At 36.8% G+C, this 27,088-nt stretch overlaps 7 protein-coding genes across 9 annotated transcripts; 5 read left to right on the forward strand and 2 right to left on the reverse strand.

The window, feature by feature from the left end:
• The first annotated feature begins 1,879 nt into the window (after positions 1-1,879).
• On the forward strand, positions 1,880-2,692 carry LOC9318274. The gene is made up of 3 exons (XM_021030463.1): positions 1,880-2,192; positions 2,276-2,384; positions 2,470-2,692. The coding sequence occupies exons 1-3, from the start codon at positions 1,975-1,977 to the stop codon at positions 2,518-2,520; spliced, it is 378 nt and encodes a 125-aa protein (XP_020886122.1). The 5' UTR covers positions 1,880-1,974; the 3' UTR covers positions 2,521-2,692.
• Positions 2,693-3,136: 444 nt separating this feature from the next.
• On the forward strand, positions 3,137-4,562 carry LOC110229721. The gene is made up of 2 exons (XM_021030464.1): positions 3,137-3,944; positions 4,052-4,562. Exons 1-2 carry the CDS (start codon positions 3,166-3,168, stop codon positions 4,338-4,340), a joined length of 1,068 nt encoding a protein of 355 aa, XP_020886123.1. The 5' UTR covers positions 3,137-3,165; the 3' UTR covers positions 4,341-4,562.
• A 1,381-nt stretch (positions 4,563-5,943) lies between these two features.
• Positions 5,944-9,949, forward strand: LOC9320371 (LRR receptor-like serine/threonine-protein kinase RPK2). 2 transcript variants are annotated; one of them, XM_021031231.1, is made up of 2 exons: positions 5,944-6,146; positions 6,233-9,949. In XM_021031231.1, exon 2 carries the CDS (start codon positions 6,237-6,239, stop codon positions 9,651-9,653), a length of 3,417 nt encoding a protein of 1,138 aa, XP_020886890.1. In that variant the 5' UTR covers positions 5,944-6,146; positions 6,233-6,236; the 3' UTR covers positions 9,654-9,949. The 2 variants fall into 2 exon arrangements, with proteins under 2 accessions (XP_020886890.1, XP_020886889.1); XM_021031230.1 differs by having other exon boundaries at positions 5,944-9,949.
• Positions 9,950-10,731: 782 nt separating this feature from the next.
• On the reverse strand, positions 10,732-12,185 carry LOC9318277 (ninja-family protein AFP4). Its single transcript, XM_021031254.1, has one exon. It carries the CDS (start codon positions 11,838-11,840, stop codon positions 10,911-10,913), a length of 930 nt encoding a protein of 309 aa, XP_020886913.1. The 5' UTR covers positions 11,841-12,185; the 3' UTR covers positions 10,732-10,910.
• Positions 12,186-16,416: 4,231 nt separating this feature from the next.
• LOC9320372 (transcription factor TCP13) lies at positions 16,417-18,158 on the forward strand. 2 transcript variants are annotated; one of them, XM_021031247.1, is made up of 2 exons: positions 16,417-16,657; positions 16,907-18,158. In XM_021031247.1, exon 2 carries the CDS (start codon positions 16,936-16,938, stop codon positions 18,010-18,012), a length of 1,077 nt encoding a protein of 358 aa, XP_020886906.1. In that variant the 5' UTR covers positions 16,417-16,657; positions 16,907-16,935; the 3' UTR covers positions 18,013-18,158. The 2 variants fall into 2 exon arrangements, with proteins under 2 accessions (XP_020886906.1, XP_020886907.1); XM_021031248.1 differs by having other exon boundaries at positions 16,910-18,158.
• Positions 18,159-20,407: 2,249 nt separating this feature from the next.
• LOC9318278 lies at positions 20,408-22,308 on the forward strand. The gene is given in 3 exon segments (XM_021031244.1): positions 20,408-20,700; positions 20,878-21,010; positions 21,012-22,308. Coding segments are annotated over 2 exon segments (1,188 nt in total). The 5' UTR covers positions 20,408-20,700; positions 20,878-20,969; the 3' UTR covers positions 22,159-22,308.
• A 71-nt stretch (positions 22,309-22,379) lies between these two features.
• Positions 22,380-26,307, reverse strand: LOC9318279 (protein LONGIFOLIA 2). Its single transcript, XM_002884260.2, has 5 exons — positions 25,601-26,307; positions 25,415-25,467; positions 23,674-25,311; positions 23,425-23,575; positions 22,380-23,274 (listed from the first exon to the last, which is right to left on the reverse strand). Exons 1-5 carry the CDS (start codon positions 25,755-25,757, stop codon positions 22,559-22,561), a joined length of 2,715 nt encoding a protein of 904 aa, XP_002884306.1. The 5' UTR covers positions 25,758-26,307; the 3' UTR covers positions 22,380-22,558.
• Between the last annotated feature and the right edge of the window lie 781 nt (positions 26,308-27,088).

A 27,088-nucleotide genomic window follows, 5' to 3' on the forward strand; every position in this document is an offset into this window, starting at 1 on the left:
CATCAGAGTTAAACATGACTTTTTACAATCTTTTAGTGAATAAATATTACATAATTAAACATAAAAATGTGTAAAACTGGTTTTCTATAAATAGTTGGACCCATGCACGAAATTGATGTCTCGATGTTACAGGAAAAACTAAAAAGTATTCTCTCTTTTCTACTGATAAAATACCTACAACTTTGACCATCTTTTCATAGGCCATTACAATAAATTCCTCCATTTGTATTATAATTTGTAATACATTTTTCTCCCCCACGTATATGATACACTCAATCTCTTCTATCATTTATATCTTGTGAATAAAATAATCAGATGTAGAATTATTTCACATTACGGTGCTTTTTGACTTCGACAAGTATGATTAGTTGTATATAGATAATTCATAATTCTATTCTATATATATTCTTTTTTCTTTTTTGTTAGTCGTTTTATAATGTTTACATTATGAATTAATAAGTTTATTTATTTGAAAACAATGACAAAACTAAACTAAACTAGCCGAAAGTTGTTTTTTCTTTATACAGTTCTGTGTATTCAAGGTTTTTTTTTTTTCATAAAGGGTTTGCAATTATGTGTATACAAGTTTTCTAGTGTCGATTTGATAATGTAGACCCAACTTCTCGTATAAATGAAACAAGTGCATTTAAGTATGCACCATTATTGACGACTACATAACCACAGTAATGTAATTTATGAATGATAGATATAAATGTAAATATCGATTTATTTTTTTTGTTACTGGAGAAGAAGAAAAAAAAATCGATATTTACATTTATATCGATTTTTACGTACAAGCGAAGTTACTGGAGAAGAAGCCATTAATGCGTCACCATGTACACTGCTTCGCCTCGTATCAATGATATGCTCTTTTGGAATTTATACAATTTTCTGAATGAAATATATCTACTCATTTTAAGTTATACGATACGAAATTACGAATATTCTCTTTTTTTTTTTTTTTTTTTTCATCTTTACGAATATTCAATAAAAGCTATATAAATATCAGTACAAGAACTTTGCATCATTTATGGTTTTTTTGCTAATTTTTTTTTCTTTTAAACCGTGATTTATTTTTGATATTAAGTAAAGCCTATATTGGGAAAATACTGACAATTGCTTTAGAAGATTCTTATTTCCGTGCTTAGCAAGTATTTTCTTACTTTCAACAAATTGGCTTAAAGTATCTCCAACGTTGTGAAGAAAAAAAGATTTTAAAGTAAATTATGGTATTTAAAGTATCTCAAATGAGATAGATATTAAAGTTACATAATAATGACTCTTTTCGTATCTTTTTATTTAAATACAGATCATTGTTTTTTTTTAAAACAAAATGTTAAAATAAAAACAGAGTAAGGAAGCAGTGAGGTCGAATAGTGTTAAGGTCATATCAAGAAACTTTGCTTACGCATATTTTTGTCCAACAGATTCATCAGACTTCGTGTGTCAGTCTTTTCTTCCTTGTTCCATTTCTCTTTCTGTGACGTTTTTAAGGACACGAAGCGGTGAATCTCTGCTTCCCTCACGTGGCGTTTACAGTCGCTTATGTCACCGTCCAATCATACGTCGCTGTTCCTTCAACCCACCCTCTCTGTCATCTTCTCGGCCGCAATACTTTGATCGACACCTCTATTGGGCCTGGCCCAATTTAAACTCTAAACTAGTATAGAAAGAGTGAAAACACTCAAACAGTGTCATTTTCTATCATGTATTTGTTTAACTTATATTGGGAAAAAATCTTCCAAAAATCAAATCCTATTTTTGCTAAAAAGACATTTAAAACATTTTCTTTTTTAAATCCAAACGGTCACTAATCTCACTAAGAAACAACTGTACACAGACTTGAGATAATATAAAAATCCGACCGTTGTGACCCCAATTTCCACTAACGGTAATGTTCTTAGTCAATCACATACATATAAATTAAACTTACTCACAAATCCATCGTCACACTAAACTCTATCTCTTTCTCTAATGGAGTCGCAACAATCGAATCTTGAAACACCTCTCAAAATCCAACCCGACCACCAAGAAATCACTACTTTGAACCCTCTATCGCCACCACAACCGCTCCCGGAATCCTGCCGGAATCATGATTCTCCTCCTCCTCGAGCCTCAACCAACGAGCCGATGAAGAAAATCGGAACTCCGGATCGTTTAAGAGTCCCTATAGCTTTCAAGCACCCAGAGAGGTAATTCGGTTAGGTGAACCGGTTTGAACCATAAAATTTGGTAAAGAAACATAAATTTGTAAAAAAAAAGTTCCTTTTCTCAGGTACAGAAGCCCAACTGATGCAATGATGTCTCCAGTAACTAAAGGTCTTCTCGCAAGGACCAGAAAAGCTTCTGGTTCTCTTATTCCACCCAGCTTTAACCAAACCAAGGTAAATTTCATCATACCAAAATCAAAACCGGTTTTATTTATCTTTGGTTTAAATAATTTACTAACATCCAAACAAATTGTTTCAGATTCAAGAACTACGCAAACCGGAATCCGGTTTGTCATCTCTCAGTTGCTGAAGAAGACATTGTGAATTTGTGGCTTGAACCAAATATTTTTTTGCATGTATTCTTGGATAAATGTATTTCTCGCCTATAATAAAATAAATTGATTAATTACTCTTGTCTTGTTTTTCTGTTTTGTTAAGATTAAACCGTGGAATAAAAACGGATAGTTAACTCTGTTTTTTTACCTAACTTACAAATTATTTGACAACTGTAGTGAGCTGAAATTGTTTTTTTTTTTTATTTGCTGAATTATCTGGCTAAACATAGAGGGGAGCTAGTATTAACAGAATAAACTTTGATTAGTCATCTACTTATCTTGAACAACACATGTCATTACAATTGAACTAAGTTCTCGTCTTAATCTCGTTACTAACTTTATTCAATTGCAACAATCCCTTAGTTTAGTTCATAAATCGTTTCCGCATAGATAACTAATAATCTTAGCTAACTAACAACAAACAAACAAATAAAAACTTCATTGAGACTTATTGTTATTATTTTTTATTTTTTATTACAGCGTATAAATAAACAAATCCTCATAAGTTTATGTTTAAATCTTCTTCACAATCTCAGGTGTGATTCATCTGTACAAATTATCAATCATTTCTACAAGACAAAAACAAAGCGCTCTGTTTTTTTCTTCTTCTTAATCACTCAATGGAAACAGAAACTGAAAATAAAGAACATCAATGGAAGCATTCGATGTCTTCAAGGTCATCTTCACGATCTTCATCGATAACATCTGCTTCTTCGGATGGCCACTTTGATATCCGACACTTTCCTCTTCCTAAGCCATCATTGTCTGCTTCTGAGGCACAGAAACTGAGAGAGTCACATCAGGCTTATAATTCATCTGTTAGCTCTTATACCAGTTCGTCTTGGTCCTCAAATCACCAGAACCACCTTGTTGATTTACCCGGTTACGATCCATCCCGAATTCCATCTTCAGTTTTCTCTAGTAAACCGGGTAATTCGACTGAATGGAGTCTAGCTTCTAATGAATCTTTGTTTAGCATCCACGATGGGAATTTTAGCATTTCAACAGCATTAAGATTGGCTGAGATACCAAAATTTGAAGAAACTGTTCACGAGATAACCGAAATCAACACGGTTCCTCTTCCTCCTCCTTTACCTCCGGGTAAAAAACCAAATGAATCTGAGAAAGAGACGATTTCAGAGGAGGAACCATACCAGGTGGAGAATTTAGACTCTGAGATTGACAATAATGAAGAAGGAGAAGAGAAGATGAGTGAAGTCGAGAGCGACGATGAACATGAAGATATGATCGAAGCGGAGGTTTTAGTAGAGAAAGAAGTAATAGAAACTGTGAAGGAGAATAAACCAGAAGACTCGAACAGTATAGTTTCACATTCCCCGAGCATTTCTTGTCGTTCGGACACCAGCAATAACAGCATTGGTTCTTTCGCATTCCCACTGTAAGTTGTTTTCTTCAAATCTCGATTTATCGGTCCTTTTTGATGATTTCTTGGGCAAGAAGAAACATTAAAACCCTAATTTACTTTCTTTGATATTCATGTAACAGATTGCAAAAAGAAGATGCAGTTATTAAAACGCCGTCTGTGCAAATCAAAGGAAACCTTTCCCACAAGCGAAAACCTGAGTATCAGCTGCCTCAATCGCGAATGCTACTGCCACAACAGCAACTGCAACCTTATTCAGAATCTAGTATGCTAACTGAATCTGAGTCGGAATCAATCCAACAAAGGAAGGCATCGAAAAAATTCGAATCTCCAACGCAATCGCTAAAAGCTTCAAGAACATGCTGGTTCTCTTGCTTCCATTGTCCTTCAAAATGCAGTATATTCAAGTAGTTGCGTTTGCGTTTGAAGCTATTCTTCTTCTTATGTGTACATTGTACGGATGAAAATAGTTGTAAGCTAAACTAAGAGTGATGATCCAAATCGAGTTCCAGTTTTTAGGATTGAAACCACATTTTGGATCGATTAAATTCGGTTACCGAATGTTGTAAACCGGTTGATGGGTGATATAATTCTTATGTCATGGTGATGCATACATACATACAAGGACCACATTTCATTGTTACTTTACCACATTTCATTGTTACTTTATTATTATAAGTATTAGCTAAAAGACAGATATAATTCACTAAAAGAAAAACAAACTTTTTTTCTTCTTCTGATTATTCATTTAAAAATGTTTATAACTCACTCTTTTATCCCCATAAATGTGGCTAATGTGTTGGGTACGTGACAAAATTATAAATTCATATTTAAGAAAAAACATTTAGATTTGCTTTATCTTGAAGCTTCCTTTCGTTACTCATCCTTGAAAAGAGGCGATTCTGTCCCTTTTTCACTTTACAATTTCTCAATATTTTTTGTTATAAAGAAACACATCTTTGTAACATGCATTTATGTAAATTGGCAGGATAATCTTTTTAGCGTGAGATTGTGAAGTTTTCTTACAAGTATAAGATTGAATATACTCCATATACTGTACATATATCTATCTGTAATAAATGTTAGCTTCAAGATCTTAGCATAACATTGGTCGATGAGAGATTGATACGTCTAGGAGAGTTGAAATATTGATACATTTATTGTGACTCAACATATTTTATTTCATTACTTCGATTAAACAAAAAATAAAAAATAATGTGACCTCAAATTTAGTGATAAGATAATCTTGCATCTACCTACTGTTATTAATCATGTACCTATTGCGATATGATGCGGTGAGACTTCAATGTTAAAAACTTTTGATGTTACTAATTAACTTTAAAAACTCTTATTGATAAATAATCAAAAATGCTTCTTCGAAGCTAATATTACAAAAAAAAAAAGAGTTTGCTAAGTAAAATGGGCCCACTCCTACATTCACATTTTAGAGAACGATTTTTTATTCTCTGCATAAATTAAAGAGTGATTTGCAAGAATAACATATTTTCAAAATAAAATTAAGAATATAGCACTATATATGAATTAATTAACTAACTAACCTAAAGGGTAGGTGAAATGACCAAAGGTGGTGGTGGTGGTTTCGGCGGCGGCGGTGGCTCCGGCGGCGGTGGTGGTTCTGGCGACGGCGGTTTTTCCGGCGACAGCGGTTTTTCCGGCGACGGCGTTTTTCCGGCGACGGTGGTGGCTCCGACGATGGCGGTGGCTCCGGCGACGGCGGTGGTTCCGGCGACGGCGGTGGTGATGACAGCGGCGGTGGTGGCCATTGGTGGTGGTTAGTTGTGAGGGCAAAATTGTAATAATATATATTACACATATGTTATAATGTAAGTTTTTTTTTTATGGTTACTTTCTTAATTTATATTTTTTTGTTGGTTATACATCCAAATTTTCCTAAATTAAATTAAAAAACATTTAAGATATTTTTAACAAAAAAAGAAAGAAAGAGAGAGAGAAGAAAAAAACGCGTCTTCCTCAGTGACAGTGTTGAATTCTCTCATCTCTTTCTTTCTCTCTCCTCTTTTTTTTTGGATTTTATCTCTCTTTCTCTCTCTCTGCTTCATCAGTTTCTCTCACTAAAAAAGCTTCTCATCATCCCCCTAAATTAGGGTTAAAGGGTCGAGCTTGGGATTGTTTCGCACGGTAAAAGGAAGGAAGGATCTTTTGCTCGTCAATTGCTAAATTAGCAGACCTTGCGAGGTGGGTGTGTAAAAACATTTTTGGGGATAAGTTACGAAGATGACTTCTTTGCCTTCTTCAGTGATCAAATGGCGTTTTTTCCGCAGACAGATGCCTTCAGACGTTTTCTTCTCGCTCTGCTTACTCTGTTTCGCTACCTGTCTCGCCGGAAAAATCACTGTTTTAGCTGATTCGGACAAATCGGTGTTGCTTCGGTTTAAGAAAACTGTATCGGACCCTGGTGCGATTCTCGCTAGCTGGGTCGAGGAGAGTGAAGATTATTGTTCCTGGTTTGGCGTATCGTGCGATTCGACCTCTCGAGTCATGGCTCTTAACATTAGTGGCTCTGGAAGCGATAAAGGGAGTTCTCAAATTAGTCGAAATCGTTTCATTTGTGGTGATATTGGTACGTTTCCGTTGTATGGGTTTGGTATTCGGAGGGATTGCGCCGGAAATCATGGAGCTTTGGCGGGGAATTTGCCTTCTGTAATCATGGGTCTCACAGAACTTAGGGTTTTGTCTCTGCCCTTTAATTCGTTTAGTGGAGAGATTCCTGTTGAAATCTGGGGAATGGAGAAGCTTGAAGTTCTTGATCTGGAAGGGAATTTGATGACCGGGTCGTTGCCTATTCAGTTTACTGGGTTACGGAATTTGCGGGTTATGAATTTAGGGTTTAACCGAGTTTCAGGTGAAATCCCTAATTCGCTGAAGAATCTGTCAAAGTTGGAGATTTTTAATTTGGGTGGTAATAAGTTGAATGGAACTGTTCCTGGTTTTGTTGGGAGATTCAGAGTGGTGCACTTGCCGTTAAACTGGCTTCAAGGCTCTTTGCCTAAAGATATTGGGGATAACTGTGGAAATCTTGAGCATTTAGATTTGTCTGGTAATTTCTTGACTGGGAGGATTCCAGAGAGTTTGGGGAGATGTGGCGGTTTAAGGTCGTTGTTGTTGTATATGAATACGTTGGAGGAGACTATCCCTTTAGAATTTGGGAATCTTCAGAAGCTTGAGGTTTTGGATGTTTCTAGGAACACTCTTAGTGGTCCATTACCTGTTCAACTCGGGAATTGCTCTTCGTTGTCTGTTCTCGTGTTATCCAATCTGTACAATGTGTATGAAGACATTAATAGTATAAGAGGGGAAGCTGATCTCCCTCCAGGCGCTGATTTAACCTCGATGACCGAGGATTTCAATTTCTATCAAGGAGGAATTCCGGAGGAAATCACTACGCTTCCGAAACTAAAGATACTTTGGGTGCCAAGGGCTACGTTAGAAGGGAGGTTTCCAGGAGATTGGGGTTCATGTCAAAACTTGGAGATGGTTAATTTGGGTCAGAACTTCTTTAAAGGTGAAATTCCTGTCGGTCTTAGTAACTGTAAGAACCTTCGTCTTCTTGATTTGAGCTCGAATAGGCTTACGGGAGAGCTTCTCAAAGAGATTTCGGTCCCATGCATGAGTGTTTTTGATGTTGGTGGAAATAGCTTATCGGGTGTAATCCCTGAGTTTCTCAAAAATACCACAAGCCATTGTCCTCCTGTTGTTTACTTTGACAGGTTTTCTATTGAATCTTACAGCGACCCGTCGTCTGTTTATCTCTCCTTCTTCACCGAGAAGGCTCAAGTTGGAACTTCCCTGATAGATCTTGGAGGTGATGGAGGTCCGGCCGTGTTTCATAATTTTGCAGACAACAACTTCACTGGTACTCTCAAGTCTATACCACTTGCACAAGAGCGGTTGGGAAAGCGAGTCTCTTACATATTTTCTGCTGGAGGGAACCGGTTGTACGGGCAATTCCCTGGAAATCTGTTTGATAACTGCGACGAACTCAAAGCTGTTTATGTCAATGTAAGCTTCAACAAGCTCTCAGGTCGGATTCCTCAGGGACTAAACAACATGTGCACTTCTCTTAAGGTTCTTGATGCCTCGTTGAATCAGATCTTCGGGCCAATCCCTTCGAGTCTCGGGGATCTAGGTTCGCTTGTTGCTCTTAATCTGAGCTGGAATCAGTTGCAAGGTCAGATACCGGGTAGCCTCGGGAAGAAGATGACAGCTTTGACATATCTTTCGATTGCGAATAATAACCTCACGGGGCAAATTCCTCAGAGCTTTGGTCAGTTACATTCCTTGGATGTTCTTGATCTCTCTTCAAATTATCTATCTGGCGGCATTCCTCATGATTTTATAAACTTGAAGAATCTCACTGTCCTGCTTCTCAACAATAACAACCTCTCTGGCCCAATCCCATCTGGTTTCGCAACATTTGCGGTTTTCAATGTTTCCTCCAACAATCTGTCAGGTCCAGTTCCTTCAACCAACGGGCTGACGAAATGCAGCGGTATTCGTGGAAACCCCTATCTTCGACCTTGCCATGTGTTTTCTCTGACGACTCCGTCTTCGGAATCCCGAGACTCCACAGGAGATTCTATCACACAGGATTACGCATCTTCGCCTGTTGAAAACGCTCCATCTCAGTCGGCAGGAAAGGGCGGATTCAACTCGCTAGAGATTGCTTCAATCGCATCAGCTTCAGCAATTGTCTCGGTTCTGATCGCTCTTGTGATTCTCTTCTTCTACACGAGAAAATGGCATCCGAAATCGAAGATCATGGCCACTACAAAACGTGAAGTCACTATGTTTATGGACATCGGAGTTCCAATAACCTTTGACAACGTGGTTAGAGCCACAGGAAACTTCAATGCGAGCAATCTGATTGGAAACGGTGGATTTGGAGCGACCTACAAAGCAGAAATCTCTCAAGACGTGGTTGTGGCAATCAAACGCCTCTCTATCGGACGGTTTCAGGGAGTCCAACAGTTCCACGCAGAGATCAAAACTCTTGGTAGACTTCGACACCCGAACCTCGTGACTCTCATCGGTTACCACGCTAGCGAAACGGAGATGTTCCTGATTTACAACTATCTCCCAAGAGGCAACCTCGAGAAATTCATCCAAGAAAGATCCACAAGAGATTGGAGAGTTCTTCACAAGATCGCCCTGGATATAGCTCGAGCACTCGCTTACCTCCATGACCAATGTGTCCCACGGGTGCTTCACCGAGATGTTAAACCAAGCAACATCCTCCTAGATGATGATTGCAACGCATATTTATCAGATTTCGGGTTAGCAAGATTGCTTGGGACATCAGAAACGCATGCAACAACAGGTGTGGCAGGTACATTTGGGTATGTAGCGCCTGAGTACGCCATGACTTGCCGGGTATCGGACAAAGCGGATGTTTACAGCTACGGAGTGGTGCTTCTAGAGCTGCTTTCGGACAAGAAAGCGCTAGATCCGTCGTTTGTTTCATATGGTAACGGATTCAACATTGTGCAGTGGGCTTGTATGCTGCTGAGACAAGGACGGGCAAAGGAGTTTTTCACAGCGGGATTATGGGACGCGGGTCCGCATGATGATCTAGTAGAGGTTCTGCATTTAGCAGTAGTTTGTACGGTGGATTCTCTATCAACGAGGCCGACGATGAAGCAAGTTGTAAGACGGTTAAAGCAGCTCCAGCCCCCGTCGTGTTAGCACCTCCCTCCGCAGGATTTGATTATTATTCTTTCTTAAAAAAAGGTTTATTTTGCTCTTAGTTGTAAACTTGTTTGTGTAGTAGTGGTTAGAAGAAGAAGAAGAAGAAAGAGAGGTTAATATTTCCTTTGGGTTCTCTCGAGGGTAAAAAGGACATTTTAAAGGGGAAGCCATAGGAAGGTTGATCTCTCAGGAAGCAGAACACATAATATGAGAAAGAATTTGTTGTAGCTAATGTGTTTCTCCCACTTGTAAATTGTTTTATATAGAGAGTTTTGTGGGGTTCTTTTTCTTTATTGACATTTCCATTTTGAGAAACTCGGGTCTCGGGCTATGGGTTTGATTGACATTTCCATTCTAAGAAACGGGCCCGAGAAAGTTCGAGTTAAGGCCCAAGAGTAAAGGCGAATAAAAGAAGATGCTGGCCCATTTGGAAGACCATCCGGATATTTATTTATCCGCTTGTGAACAAGAGCAAACCCTAAATCGTGATCATGCTGAATCTGAGTTCTGTCGTTGCACAGGTAAATCTCTAATTGTTATGAATAATCAATCATCTTTCGGACAAGCAAGCAGCTCCACCCATCGTTTGTGTCGTACGGTAGGCCTTACGGCGTAATTGGGATGATTGTCGGTAATGGTCTGAGTTTATTCATCGGTGGCTTGCTTTGGTTGACATGAAAAAGTCATGGTTCTTCCATGTATCTGGTATCGAATAGAGCGACTCTCGCAACTATTCATGTACACGTAGACCTTTTCTTTCATAAAGAGTTAATGCCAAGCGTAATGCTCCATAATGAAGGTGATGTGAATATAGCCGTGGGCTCTCCATCGATGTGTTACTAAGCATGACCGTTATCAATCATATATAGCACCCCTCTTGGGTCTTGGCTCACTGATCGCATTAGTTATGAAGCAGTCGTCTCGGATCCACCATGAGACTTAAAGGCCCAGAGAAAACACTTCTCTTGCCATAGTTATTCTTGGCTTTGTATTTACCTCTCTTCAGTTTTGAACTCTCTTTCCTTTCCCTCTTGATATCAATGAATCTTTCTAACGTCAAAGAAAAAAACATCTGTTTACACACTAAACTAAAATAATATCATAATAAATTGAAATCAAATGTACATGCTTCAGCTTAGTCGTCGGTCAAATTATTTTGACATCGTTACACTTTGAAAATTGAGAAAAAAAAAAATGAGACCTCTAATAATATATAGTTGGGGATAAATAAATAATCCCTAGATCGAATATGAACTACCAGGAAGAAGAAGGAAGTTTAACAACAATATGTCTAAGAGGGTTAATCATAACATCACCACCACCGTCGTCGCTGATGGTACCTCCGCCGTGCCTAACAAACTCCGCCGGAGAAAGAAAACTGCCGTGGCAAACACAGACTATCTTGACCTCTTCCTTTTTCCCTCCGTACCAATAAAGAAACCCTTCCACTCGTTTCCCGTCGGCTCCGACATCTCTCGTCGACACACAAGGCATGTCTTCTAGAATGTTCCTCGCCTTCTCCATTCCTGAAACTTCCACATTCTTCTTCTTCTTCGCCGTATTTCCATTTTTACCATTTCCGTTGACCGGACCAGTAACAACAAAACGATCTTTATCTTCCTTTCCCTCCTTGCCCGGTGGAATCTTAAATTCCAGAAATGCCCTCGCCTTCTCTGTTTCGGCGGCTTGGCCTCTGTTTTTATCTTCTGTCAGATATGTTCCTCTGTTTGTAACCGGAAATTCCATAAATGCCCTCGTCTTCTCCGGTCGTTTCCTTTTCTTCTCCGTCTCCTTGCCTATCTCGATCTCCGTTACGACAGGCAGAGAACGTGTCCGATCCAGCTGGAACATGTCTGAGCCTCCATCGGATCTTTGTTCATCGAAGAAAAAACCTTCCGGTATCGAAGAAGATCGACCGAGATCAAAGTTCTTCCTTTTCCTCGATCTCGGATCCGTACCAAACTGTCCATTAAGCGAAAGACCTAACGTTAGCTCCACGTCTTTCTCATCCTCTTCTGCTTCATCTTCTTTCTTCTTTGCTTCTTCTCGATTCTCACCAGGCTCAGAGTCTAGCTGACAAAAATGGTTGCTTGCGATGAAAAACTTCTGCAAGAGATTATTAGCAGAAAGATTCGGTACTTGAACGACGCCGTTTGGGATTCCCCTGCCTCTTATCACCTCCATAACCAAAAATATCGAAGTCAGAGAAATTCGAAAGAGAAGGGAGAAACGTTTTAGGCTGAACTTTCTATTTTCAATCTTGAGAGAGACGAAACAATTTTTCTTAAAACAAGCACCAAATGCTTACTATTATAAACTATAGTACTTCAATTTGCATTATTTTATAATTTCCAAGAAATAAAAAAGAAAATCATGTTTTTTAATTATATTACAAGCATAGTTGACGATATTGTACGGATTTTACTTTACTTTAGTATATATTTTCACACAAGTTGGGTTAAAATACACATAATTTCCAGTTAATATACCCATTTGCATTAATATAATCAATGAAAATAGATAGTGATTTCTCGTTGACAGACACAAAATATAGGAATTATTCGGTTATCTTCTTGAAAACTTTATAATATAAATATATGATATTTTATTAGGAAAAGATAGACGACCACCCACCACGCCACGTGTAAAAGGGCATCAAGTGGCGTAGACGGAGGCTACTTTGTTCATCTACAACTTGACACGTGTCTAATTATCAACGTGCTCAACTACGACAGTCACTTTATTGCCACGTGTATCCAGCCTGACTGGGCCCTCGACAAGGCAAACCAAAGAAATACGTTAAACTATTTTTATCTAACATTTCTACGCGCCTTGTGTTGTGTCCTAACTTCAAAGGTCTAACGATAAGGTAAGAGTTCAATATTGGTTATTAAAAATGTGCTAATTTCTAATCCTTTTTTTGTGGTAAGATTTTTTTTTGTTAAATTGTTGTTACACAATTTTTATAAAATTCATGCAGAAGGTGGAGAGGAAGGAATGAATGAATTGGAGGATCTCCTAAAGAGACGCAAACAATCAAAGAGGAGATCGAGAAGTGGGACACGCATAGTGGCCAACTTGTAGTATTTCTTTCTTTTTTTAGTTTGTTTGAAGAAATGTCTTGATTCAAATCTATTTTACCCTAAAAAAGGTGATAAAATTTGTGACACGTTTCGCTTCTAGAATACACCACGTCTCACTTTATTCATTGCTTCACGACAACATGTAGCCAAGTTGCAGTGTGACATTATCACATTTAAGCATTCAGTCAACCTGGCTTCGGTTTATTTTTGGTTTACAAAAACTTCTCTACAAGAGCTAAATAAAGCATATGAACTTTGATCCATTGGGCTTTTCTTTCACACAGTTGGCCCATCTACATTTCTTTTGTTGGCCCAAGATTGTGATCCAGGACAGTAAGACAAAGTTAAAGTATAGTTTTTGCTTACTGCCTAGCTATGGCCATCTAACACATATATGTTGGGTTACTATCTCTAGTAGTATCTGCCATATGGACTGAGCATAGGGATTGGTGTTTGGGATAGGAACAGTGCATAGAAAAAGTGTAGTGTATAAGACAACAGATAGACTGATAGAGTAGTTAATTTTGTATCTCTGGTTTTTCTAGTTATTGTATCTCTTTTTTTTTTTGGATAAAAGTGATAGGAAAATTAGGGGGACCATCGAGTAAATAACTCTCTTTCTCTTCTGTTTTCTTCAGTTTCTCTCTCGAGATGCCCAACCTCTTCACTCTTCATCTACTTTTTAGCGACTATATAATAATAATTATAACATAATAAATACACTTTCTAAGTCTTAAATTTTACATATAGTCACTTTGTGTCAGTGTTCTAAAAAGCGGTCTAGGCGGTCGCCTAGGCCCCGACTAGGCGCTAGGCTCTCATCCGACGCCTAGATAACCGCTTTGACCGCCTAAAATTACATAGATCTTGTTTAATGTATTTTTTCAATTTCAATTAGAGTTTTATTTATATATATAGTTATAAATATATTTTCTACAATTAAGTTTTACAAAATTTGTAATGTAAAAATTAATATTCTTGAGTACATATATAATATACAATAACGCATACTTGCACGTTCTTAGCTAGTCTTTCAGAAAAAGTGTCAATCTTTTGGAATATATATTTAATAAATAGTCGTATATATGACCATAGAATCTTAGAAATGTGGCTTCTATTCTATCTATCTCTATGTGTATATATATAAACATGTTTGTAATTTTGATAAAGATCTCAAACTCAAGTGGAAGAAACTGAATTGTATACGTCTCGAAATGGCATGCGTACCCACGGTACTGTATATGTAGATCATTGTTTGAATATCCACGTCGACCGAAATTAATGATATGGTGTTCTATTTGCAATATTCACGTAACCTCACTTAATTCATACGTTTTTTTTTGTCTTGCTAAACTTAGCTTAGTCTCATTATATACGCTGATATTGATTGCTGTGGAGAAATGTTATACAACTTTTAACATGATTTTCTTAGGATATTATTGTTGTTGATACAGCCCCGGCTCAATATATTTGAGAGTCTTAGGGCAAAAAAAAATTTTTTGGCCTATTATTATATACAAAGAGAAAATTTACTTAATTTTTAAAAATTTTGCGGAATTTTTATAGTAAAAATTGTTATTTTAAAAATTTTGGGTCTTTTTATACATTTTCTTATAAATAATTAGGCCTCTTAAAATATAATTCTCATATTAATAATATTTTTAAAAAATATTTGGGCCTTTTTTATATATAAATTTTTTCATAAAAAAAAAAGCCCCGGACCGTTGCACCTCCGTCATACCCATCTGAACCGGGGCTGCGTTGATATATCCTTCACATCATTAATTATTATTATCGATATGAAGTACTATAGAAAAAGCTATAAAACCCAATCTTTGTTCATGAGACCACAAACTTTTAGAGTCGGTGAAGTAGACATGACTTAGTGGATTTTAAGTTTGTCCGATTTCTCCTTTGATCCCATGTGATATCTTAAGATAAAATGATCATCATCACACTTTTTTTTCTCACTCCTTTGTTTTGATTCATAAGGATATATTGCTTTCGCCCACTTCTATTTTTCTCTATTAATATTCTTACATCCCTTTATTTTAAAGGCAATGTACAATTTAATGAAAAGTTAATTTGATGTTATTGATTCATATATATATTAAATGTATTTGAAAAAAAAACTTTGGTTCGAATCTCATTGTGAATGGATAAGTAGCACACTTATAAAGATCACAATCATGTGAATATATATCTATATATATATATATATATACTTTTTCTTTATTGTTTTGAAATTCTGAAAAATTCCCTCGTTTCCATTGTTCTTAGTAATATTAGTAATATGAGAATTATATATGCCCTTTTCCTTTCACAGACTATGCATATATCCGAATTTACGAAATCATATTACTTCTCATATGCTTCCGTGCATAAACAACATTCACATATATTACTAGATCCAATATAGAAAATCGAATTATTTTGTGGAAAAATCACAAGTTAAACACGTACCTTTCGATAAATGAAGATGTTAAACCGGTTTTTATGAAGCAAAAGTAAATTAGGGCTTAGTGATGTCTAATTAATGTACTTGTGTTTTGAAAAGGTAATGAGTCATGACTCAACAAGGTACACGAGGCGTGCATCGGGTAATCCACAACCTTTTGTAATTGTCGATATAACAGCATGCCAATATTCACATGGACCATATATATTATATTTTACCATATATGTGAGTTACATTTCTTATATGCATGGTCCCATATATATAATTATAGAACCAAGGTCTAAATTTACACAAAATACCATATCCTTTTGATTCGATTATCATAAGATATCGAGTTTAAAAGGTGAATTTAAATGATCAAGAAAACGCAACGCTGAACTCTAAAGTCTTTCTTCAAAAAAAAAAAAAAAAAAAACTCTAAAGTCTAATCTTGATCATTTATAGAAATGTTGTTATGACAAAAATCAATAAATAGTAAGTAAAGTGATGTAGTTTCTTTGACAAAAAAAAGAAAAGAAAGTGATGTAGTTTAAGTAGTCATAATATTATTAACTATAGATCCAACTTCATTTCAACATATCGCGAGCGCAATGGCGGGTGCAAAACACAATTTTGAAAAAAAAAAAAAAAAAAAAAAAAGTCTAGAAAATTATATAGGTGATAGGTCTTGGCTTTCTAATTATATATACCAATATTTAACAACGGGCAATTAAAGAACAAAAAACCACTAAATTATCATCGTTTGGCCAATTAAGATAAGATTCTACATTTTCATCAATAATCGTACATCATCCCTTTCACGACAGAAATTATTTGTAGCTCCTAAAATTTCATTATTTTCATAACATTAGTTAGACGTTTAAATAAGCTACTATTATATATAACTTCACGTCAATATATGTTAAATTTTGGTATCTATAATTTCTTTAAAATTTAGATATTCACGTATACTCTTTTGGGACTTTCTTCTTAGCTAGCCGTATTATACTTGCAACTCATATCACATACGTGGATGATAAAATATCCGAGTTTAATTTCTCGTCCGTATGTAGATTTGATATGATCCATAACATTAAAGATGAAAATGAACTTGACTGATTATTCAGCGCATTCATTTTATTTTCCCTTCGAGGATAGCGAAATCCGCCATGTGGCATTACTACATCCATTGCTTTTTTAACATAAATACTTAGTCGCAATTCTTCTAAATTTTGGAGGCTTATGATATTGGTAGGGCTCTCATATTCACTTCCAAAAGCATCTTCTTCTTTCTAATTTTCTTTTTCTTTTCTTTTTTTTTTTTAATTTTCATTGTTACTTTTGAAAAGAAAAATCGAATCACATACTTTCTTCTCTCTTATTTCTCATTCTTCTTCTTCATCATATTACTCACTTTATAGAACAGCAAAACCCTAGATTTGCTGTTCAAGCTCAAGACCGTACAAACTTTGGAGCTCTAGGTAAGAAACAATACATGTTTTTTTTTCCTTCTACTCTCCGGATAAGAATTAAGTCAATTGAAGAAAACAAGCTAAATTAAATTAAACCCTAGTTTTTCTCTTTTAGACAATTTCTACTTTATTTCAAAATTTCTGGATAATTAACTCGTTTAAAAAGGATTCGAAAATTCAAAACTAAATTGTTTAAGAAATTGTTGTTGTCCTTATGTTTTCTGTTAATGGATTTACTTTTGGTTCTTCTTTTTGTAGTAGATATAAAGATCTCGAGTATAAGCATTATGAATATCGTCTCTTGGAAAGATGCAAACGACGAAGTTTCAGGCGGCACTACCAGAAGACGTGAAGGAGAAGTAGAAGAAGATCAAGAAGAAGCCCAAGTCAGAGCCACCAGTGGCAAAACCGTAATTAAAAAGCCACCAACCTCGATCTCTTCTTCTTCTTCTTCTTCGTCGTGGATGAAATCGAAGGATCCGAGGATTGTTAGGGTTTCACGCGCCTTTGGAGGCAAAGACCGTCACAGCAAAGTGTGTACGTTACGTGGGTTACGTGACAGACGCGTGAGATTATCAGTCCCAACGGCTATTCAGCTCTACGATCTTCAAGAACGGCTCGGTGTTGACCAGCCTAGCAAAGCCGTTGACTGGTTGCTTGATGCAGCTAAAGAGGAGATCGACGAGCTCCCTCCGTTACCTATCTCGCCGGAAAATTTCAGCATCTTCAACCATCATCACTCCTTCTTGAATCTTGGTCAAAGGCCGGGTCAAGATCCGACCCAACTCGGGTTTAAAATCAATGGATGTGTAGAAGAGTCTACTACTACTAGCCGTGAAGCAAACAATAAAGAGAAAGGAGAAAACGATGTCGTTTTCACAAACAATCATCATGTTGGGTCTTATGGAACTTATCACAACATGGAACACCATCATCATCATCACCAACATTTGAGTTTACAGGCGGATTATCATAATCATCAACATCAACTACATAGTCTTGTCCCATTTCCATCACAAATTTTGGTATGTCCAATGACGACATCAACAACAGCAACTATACAATCTTTGTTTCCATCATCGCCGTCAGCTGGTTCAGGAACTATGGAGACATTAGATCTGAGGCAAATGGTGAGCCATTTTCAAATGCCATTAATGGGTAATTCTTCATCTTCGTCATCCCAAAACATTTCCACATTATATTCATTGTTACATGGTAGTAATAGCAACAATGGTGGTAGAGACATCAATAATCGGATGTCGTCGGTCCAATTCAACCGAGCTAATAGCACTACAACGGCTAATATGTCGAGGCATCTAGGCTCGGAGAGTAGTACAAGTAGAGGAAGTGATCACCATATGTGAAATTAGATTATTGAAACAATATAATTGATGTTTGATGTGTTCACAAGTATGGGGACACAAAAAAAAAAAAAGGTAATTAGTACTGTACTATTTTTTGGTGATATATTTTTATATACAAATTAATGTTATAAATTGGTTTATTAATTACTTGTATTTTAGCATGTGTTTGAAACTTTCTCATCTATATAGCTAGCTTCCTCATAGAATCTGAATACACACAAACATACACATGTTATTATTCATTTAGGGCTCTTTGTATAACTATCTGCTAATATTATATGAACTTTGAGACAAGAAGCTAAACAAATTCAGATTCATCAATAGATAACGTAATAAAATGAAATGGAATCTATTGGAGGCACGGTACATTGCAACTATAAAACTCAAGTGGTGACCGTAGCTAGATTAGATGATGATAAGTCAAGATTCTAATGCACAAAAACCAAACAGACCTAACATTATAATGTTATAATGTTACGTGAAAATATCATATATATATTTAGGCCCATTTTTTACTATCTTATTAGCACAGTAAGTAAGTAAACTCAAGATGCAAAGACCACATTCCCATTTACATATTTAAGATTACTAGCTAGGCTAAATGGTCTCGTCGTTTATCTATGTTAACTCAAATTAATGTGTAGTAGCTAGTGATCACATGCATGCTCACCAATGCAAAAGTTTGGCTAAAATGTAAATACATATGTACATGCTATGAATATATATTTAGTAGGAAAAAAGAAAAGGAACAATTAATAAATGAAGGAGAAGATGAATTAGTTAAATAATTTAGGGGGTGATAGAGACAAAAGCTTCTAAATAATGTTGTGTGTACGATCTTTGATTGATTTGAGTAAAAGGCTACCGATCCAATGCTCTGTGACTCTGTCGTATATCATCATACTTTCTGCAAAAAGCTTCCATGTCGATCTCTAGCTATCATACATGCATATTAATATATATATATATTAATAATTCGAATGATCTGGTTTTATTTTCTTTCTGATTTCCAATCACACTGTAATTTAAAGCAAACTAAACTACCATATTTGAATTTTGTTATAAGCACAAGAGTAAATAAAATGTGTAATTCGTACTAACATTAAAAATTACCATATATATCAAACGATCAAAATTAGATTTGGTTCTGTTTTTTTTTTTTTTTTTTTTTTTTAACGTTTGTATTTATTATTTATTACAAATTATAAGAACTGTTACATAGACGATTCTACAATGGACAATTTCTTCTGACCCTTATTAGATTCACGACAAACGACACTACCTTCTTCATGCTTTTGACGGACACCTTTCAATGATTCACGACATGACGACACTTCTTTCTCTACGTAGAATCCTGGCGAACGGCTATAATTGTACATCGCCGGAGATCTCATGCACATTTGCCTCCATTAATCTGCAAATTTATTAATAAATCTCAATATCTGGGACTCGAACCCCAGACCTCTTGGTGTAGAAGCATTAATTAGCCCTTGATCAACCAACGACCCAAAGGGACTTCCACAATTTGGTTTTGCTTCAGTTTATACATTTTTTTTTTCAATTAAAGTAACGATATATGAATCCCAAATATTCTTTCCGTTTCAAAATATAAAACGTTTTAGTTAAAAACACGCATATTAATAAATATCTATTTTTAAAAAGGTCAATCAATCATGAATGAGACTACATAATATATATAAATAATAATAAAATATTAAATTAATATATAATTTGCATAAAAATTTGAAAACGTTTTATATTTTGAAACAAAAATAATACCTTAAAATATATCTTACATTTTGAAACGGAGGGAGTATCAATTTTAAGTAATTGTACGGTACACCTTTCATTCCCACTGCGCATTAATTTTATGAATATTATAAGCTGCAATGATTAAATAAAGATTTATTATAAGAAATAAATGTTTACAACATATAATCCTCTATATTGTGTTAACACCGATATATAAATTTGAAAGAATACATGTTGTTGATAAAAAAAAAAACATAAGTGGAAATTAAAAAGATTTTGAGCTTTTTTCAAATCACATTTTGAATATGGACTGCGGTACTGAAATGAAATGTATGAATTAGTTCTTGTCATTCGTTCTCTTTGCTTTGCTTTTACGTCTTTTTGTTGTTGGGCCATCCATGGACCCGTTAGTTTGAAATTCTGGTTAATAACTTGGAAGCCCATTAACCCAATCAATGTATGTGTCTTTTAAGATTTCCGATCTGGATTTAATTTTTTGTTACAGAAATATACATAATTCTTTCCCGTAAATTATTGTATCCTTTCTAATTATTACATCATCGCTGTAACCTTACTATATACTAGTTGTAGTATTAAAATAAATAATTCGTTTTTTTTTTAATTCGCATGATTTTTTTTAAAAACTCATAAGCTCTCTCTATAAGTTAAGGAAACTCTCAAACTTGCACAAATCTCCCACCTTTCTTTCTGTCTCTCTTTTTCTTCGCCTTCTCAAATTGGATCGAAAGGTTTTAACTTGGAGCTGGGTTTTTGATTCGCATTCGAAATTTCCTCAATTTCGTTTCTTGGTACTTTCAATCTCACTTCTTCTCTAGGGTTTTCTCTCACTGTGTTCGCCGCCGATAGCTGCCCGAAGTTGTGCCTGTTCTTCTTCCTCGAGGGTTTTTTTTTTCGATGGAGAGATCTTTTTCTCCGGTAAGCATTATAATTCTCTTAATTGGATTCGTTTACTCTCTCTCGAGTTTGCTTTGTTGCTTTCTACTGCTGTGAATTGAACCCGATTTGTTTCTAGGGTTTCGCTGGATACGTGTATTCTTTTGGGTTAGTAATAAAATAGATTCTGATGTTTTATTCTCTCTTATTTGTTTTTAGGTGCCAAAGAGAAGAATTTCGAGGGAAAGATATTGATTTTTGGTTTTGTGTTCTCAGAGGGATGCGTGTTGTGTTGGTTTTTCATTCAAGAAATGGTTCTACATGTTATGTTGGGTGAAGTTATAACAAAGTTTGAATATGAACAATGGAGGTGGGGATGGTGGAAGTCAGCAAAGAGAATTACCTGGTAAGAGAAAGCTTTTCCGAGGCAGTGATTTTGCGTTTTCCATAGCGAGAATGGCAGTGGCTCAAATATGCGAGAGTGTTGAGGTTAACTCGTATCAGGAATCACAGACACGCGAGGCCGTGAGGTTTAGTTCTTTTCATGAATCTGCTCTTGAAGCACTAACTGATGTAGCGGTTCAGTATATCCAGAGCATTGGGAAGACTGCCCATTTGTATGCTAACATAGCCGGTAGAGTAGATGGTAATTCTCTGGATATTGTTCAAGCATTAGAGGATTTGGGATCTGGTTTGGGTTTTGCTGGTTTTTCAGATGCTGACCATTGTCTTGCTGATTCCGGTGTACTCAAGGATATTATTCATTATACTGGAGAAGCGGAGGAGATGCCGTTTGTTTACTCTCTTCCTCGTTTCCCATTTAGTAAAGAGAAAAAACCTGCTCCTAGTTTCTCTGAGGTTGGACCAGAACCTCCAGATGAACACATTCCTATTTGGCTTCCTGCATTTCCCAAAACCAAATTGTGTGATCGATCAGAGGAAACTAATGCAGCCACAATCGAAGGAGAAATTCCGAGGAAAGAAAACGGTTCATCTTTACCGAGTATGCAACATTCTTTCGATGGTGGTAGGTTAGATATACATACATCTCCAAAGGATGTTCGAGAATCACCAAAAGCAGTAGTCGAAGGTAACCCGTTTCTAACTGCGCCTCTTCGAATTGTGGAGAAAAATGTGTCACCTGTGGTCCGCCCTTTGGAGATTTCAAATGAAGTTGTTAGGACCAACCACGTTGCTGATAAGCATATGAGCAACAACCATCACATCCCAGTTCTTGAGGCATCTGCTTCATCGGATAAAATCAACAACATGAACTGGTTAGCTGAATCCGAGGATGGAGAGAAGGAAGATGTTGCAAGAAAACAACGAACTTTGGTACGTTTCAAGATTGGGACTACAAAAAGATCTACATGTTTGGCAAAAAGTCGGAGCTTCCAGGAAGAGGGATGGTTTCAAGAAAATGAAGACAAGAGGGAGAAGAAGTCAGAAATCAAAGAAAAGCGCGAAAGAATTGACTCGCAATTGTCAACTCAGATGTAAAATAGGTATTATGTCATTTTAGAATTTGCAAACAAAATAGCTTTGCATCCTGAGTTTAGTGATCGTTTGCAACTGGAATACGTGACTTTTTAGGGTAAGAGATTTTTACTAATTCAAAATGATGGAGAAATGTAGAAGGTTGTTTGGCCTAACTTGATTTGCAGTGAAATATTATTTTGATAGACCAATTAATATGCTCTTAGCACCTTTTGGTAGATGGATTATCTTTGAACTTAAATACTGTTATTTATTAATTAGACCTGTATATATCATATGCTGGTTACAACAAACAAGTAGGAAGAGAACAGAACAGGCAAGAGGGCTGAAAACCCAGAGACCAAAGGTTCTCTTCCTCTCTAAGATTACTTCATTTACAATTCTAAGTGATAACCATAAAAAATTAGCAGAAGCAAACTTCATTAACCAAGTCTCTGAAAATCATTCTCTCAATATCTAACACAATTCCTGGAGTCTCTCCTTCAAACTCCTTCAAGTTCATGCATTGACTTTGCAGGTCCTCCCATATGATGTCTTCCTCGTCGTCCTCCAAGATACAGTTTGAGTTGTTTTGTTGTAACCTATCAATCTCTGAACACAGAGCCTGCAAAAGTTGCTCCTCTTTTGATATTTTCTCCACTTTTTTGAGTGGATTTGCGGTTAAACGTGGTTTGATACAGCCTTCTGCAGTGAACTTCCGAGCTAAAATCTCATTAACGGTGTCGAAGACGAGTTTTCTCCTGATTTTCTCTGTCGGATTTGTCTGCTGTTGTCTGAATACTCTGCCTCTGTGTTTGTTGTCCGGTAGAGTCACATTGCTGGCCTTATTCTGTTCTAGGATAAAGAACAGTCCAGAGTTGATTGGGAGGCGCGTTTGATGCAGCTGAAAGCTTATCATGCTGTATTCAAGATCTCTTAGAATCCCTGAGGCCAACAATATCTCTAAGATGTACTTGTGGTTGCCGCTTTTGAAGTCTGCACCTTCTTCAGGGAAGCATTCAAAAAGATCAGAACTTCGCTTCGTTGGGGCCCGGTTACTCTGAGGAAATAGTATGGATCTGCAGAAGCTGGTAGGCTTGTTTATCCACTCAGATTCTTCAGAACGTAAAGCATCCTCCTCTGTGGCAAGAGAACAAAAACACGGTGAGAACTTTATACTAACCAAAACCTTGTGAATCCATGTAGTTAATTAGCATCGTGAACATGTAAATGTTACTATATATGAATGAGTCAATAATCAGTCTGAATGTTCTTTTCTAAGTGCCTCACCTTTAAAACTAAGGGATATCTTCCTCACAGGGGACGGCGACTCCTCTTCGTCGAAGACTGCATCAAGAACTGAAACAGGGCTCGGTTGTTCAATGGTAACTTTCAGAGGTTTTAGGGATGGTCTGTCTTGTTTGATTCCAAAGTCCGGATTCTGCATTGGTAAACAGAAGAGATTCAGTTTATTGAGTACAAATGATATAACTTGAGAAGTGAAGATACGTGAGATAGAGAAAGAGATCTATTTAATACCCTTTGTTTTGGTGTGTGCTGCTCTGGGAAGTCACAGTTCCTCTCCAGCCTATGTCTGCTTGTAACCTCGATGTCAACATTCGATCCCAAGCTTATGTTGCTGTCAGATCTTAGACTCCTCAAGTCGCTGCTTGCATCGCTCAATCTGTCATCAGGTTGCTGAAGAGTACTGTGAGGTTTTATCAGCTGTTTTCTACTCGGGGAGGCTACCTCTGTTTGCTGCTTTCCGAGTTGCCTTTTGCCTGGCTCTGATTTTGGAGTTGTGGGTCGAGACTGTTTCTCGAACCCGAGCTTTTTTGGCTGCGTTCTTGGGCTGACATTGTGCTGTTGGCTTCTACCTGACTTGATCATGGAACCCGCATCCGCAGCCGAAGCTTGCCTGGACCATAATGTTTTGGGGCTATTGCTCTTCGTGGAATCGAGTTGGCCCTTGCAAAGGCCTGGCCTTGGGGTTAAATCCATCGCGCTCTGCTTCCCCGAGGTGACTTTCCGGGTTTGTCTAGAGTTTCCAACCTTGACATTTGGTAAGGTGACATTCTGGGGTAGCGGAGAGGTGGAAACTGGAGCCGCGGATTTCATAACAACGATCGATGAAGATTTGAAGTTCCTGGCAGGACTTGTTGCAGTTGGAACTAGCTGGTGAGTTCTCTGCAAAAGAGTGGTTGTATTCAGAGTACTGTCATCTCTGCTTTCATCTATCAACTGCTGTGTTTTCTCCATAGCCTCAAGTATTTGCTTAAGAGCTCTGAGATCTTTTCCCGACTTTTTGAACTCCAACTGCGTAAGCCGCTTCTGAATTTCACCATATACAGTCAGTGCAGAGTCGCCTGTTTTCATTTGCTTCCATGGAGCTGGTTCCATTGGAAACTTAGAAGCAGCTGAAGCAGGTATCCTCTTGATCGAATCTACGCTTCTAGATCTCTGTAGAGCTGGTTCCACTCTGGACATTGGCCTTGGAGAGTCACAAAACCGGTTCTCTCTTCTCTGTTCAGTATCAGAATTGTCTGCAGTGACTTCAAGACCCATCAATTTAGCAACAACACTCGAACTTGATCTCCTGTGATTCATTGTTGCGGGTTCCTCTGGACAACTCGATCTCGCAGCATCTGCTCTCGGACTCCTGAAGGAATTCGATCTACTATCCAAAGACAACCTCGGTGTCTCTTTCAACTTCGAACCCACCTTGAACCCGTTGTTTCTTATCTCCCTCTCATCATAAGAAAGCCGGTGACTTTCCTTAAACTTCATAGCCATACCTCTTCCTTCATTCCACTCGTTAGAACTCCGATATGGTGAACGCAATGATGATTCTTTGAGAAGCAACATGCTAGTTCGAGCTGAATTGGGCTGCTGCTGCTGAGTGAAGGCAGCTGCTTCGCCTCTAGTTCTCATTTCTCTATTAATAGAGCCTTTCACAAGCTCCTTAAGATCATACGGCATCATCAGGCCACCATTGGGATGTTCTCTGATCAGGTTCTCACCAGGCGGGTCAAATTGAGAAGCTGTGGTACTGACTTCTGCAGACGAGAAGCTCGAGGAGCGTGGAGAAGACGAAAATGAAGGTCTCGAAGAGGATTCAGAAGAGACTCTATGCTTCTCCTTTGCCGCAGACTTCTTCTTCTTGGTACTACTCCTCTCCTGCAATTCCCATAAAAGACTCTGTTTATTTCAGCTTCTGTTTCCTGAATAATTCTCCCATTCTCTAGAGATGAGTAAAAATAAACTGAGTTCAGATTCTTACCGTTTCTTTATCACTTTCCATGTTGATTTCACCGACGCTGCCTCTTCTTTCCCCTGCAAAAATAACCAACCCCTTGTTCTTAGCTATAAGCCTATAACCATATTTTTGGTTCTAGTGAAGCTACTCTGTTTCTTTGTGGTCCTAAACACTGAACTGAGATTTAGTAAGAGAGAGAGTTTAAGTTACCTGGAGGCAAAGACTTGTCTACATCGCCGGAGACGGTGACTGGTGTCGCCGGACAATGTTGCCGGTAAAAGACTTGAAAGATCCCATTCATGCATCCAAACTGTTTATTCAGATTTGGATTCTCATCTGACAAGTTATACAGAAGTTTTGCAGACATATCTTCGTCTCCTACTTAACTCTTATCTCAAAAAAGATAACTAAAAACACTTTCACAAACGCAAGTTTCTCTTCATATATACTCTGCTTTTTTGCAGTTACCAGTTTCTTCGTCTTTTTACTCTGCTCTGGGTTTAAAGATTTTTTTTTTCTTGTGTTTCAGAGGAAGAAGAAACGATGACATGGACAAGAAGAAGCCAACATTAAGGACAAATTATAGCTTCTTGTGAAGTTATTAGCAGACAACAGATTAGGTTCCTCTGTGTTTGGCTTGGAGGCTACCTTGAAGAAGAAAGAAGAGAAGGGGAAAAAAAAAAAGTTTTTTTTGTTACCCTTTGTTCTTTGGGAGAGAGCTTTCTCTATCTTTAAAGGCAAAGATACAACTGTCAAAGGAGGCTTTGAAGCATATATAATGTAATGCATGTACATGTGTTAACATGTAAAGTTTTATACATGTAAGAGATTTTATGTATTTTAGTATTATATACTAATCTTTATATTCTTTAATTATGTCAGAGCTCTGAAAAATTCTGCTCGCCAAATAATGAGGAATCTGCTTCATCTCCTAAGATGCACATGACAGCACAAGGCAACTTATTTAGAAAACAAAATTAAATGCTTTTTGAAATTCGGAACAAAATTGGTTATATTTTGGATCTATTATAAGTAATGTTAGGCATGTTTATCTATTTATTGATTCATCTCAATGAAAAAGAAAAATTGATAAATCTTATAATATTTTAATTTTTTTTTTGTTTCTCCAAATATGATTTTGGTTTTTCCTCTTAATAAAGGATAATAAAGTCTTATCTTTTTTTTTTTGAACAAAAAAGTCTTATCTATGAGTTGATAATTAGCTAAGTTTGCCTTACACATCCATGTGAACAAAATAATGTGGGTGGGTCTTTATAAGTCTGGGTGCCTCTTTTACATGTGCATGTGGAGTTTGTCAGGAACACACAGCATTTGAAAATACGTATATTTATCTTAAAGGATAATAAGAGAAAATAAATAGAAATTTGTATTCTAATGGCAACATATAAAATCAAAATAAATTATTAAGGGAAGAAAGTGGATTGGTGAACTGGAAGAAAGCTTGCATGGTCTGAGACTGGTGGGTCTTTCAAACTGGGATATTATTATTTTATTTTGTCAATATTGTTCAGTTATTGAAAATAATTCATTTATATGGGATACTTTTTTTTGTTGATACAGAGACTTCGATAGTTACCGAGAGACTGATGCATAATAATGCATGCATATGCAAATGCAAGTTAAACAGTTAAAGCAAAATATGGATTCAAGTTTCTGCATATACGAAGGACCACATTT

This window comes from Arabidopsis lyrata, assembly GCF_000004255.2.
Source record: "Arabidopsis lyrata subsp. lyrata unplaced genomic scaffold ARALYscaffold_3, whole genome shotgun sequence".
In the NCBI taxonomy this organism is placed as follows: Eukaryota; Viridiplantae; Streptophyta; class Magnoliopsida; order Brassicales; family Brassicaceae; genus Arabidopsis; species Arabidopsis lyrata.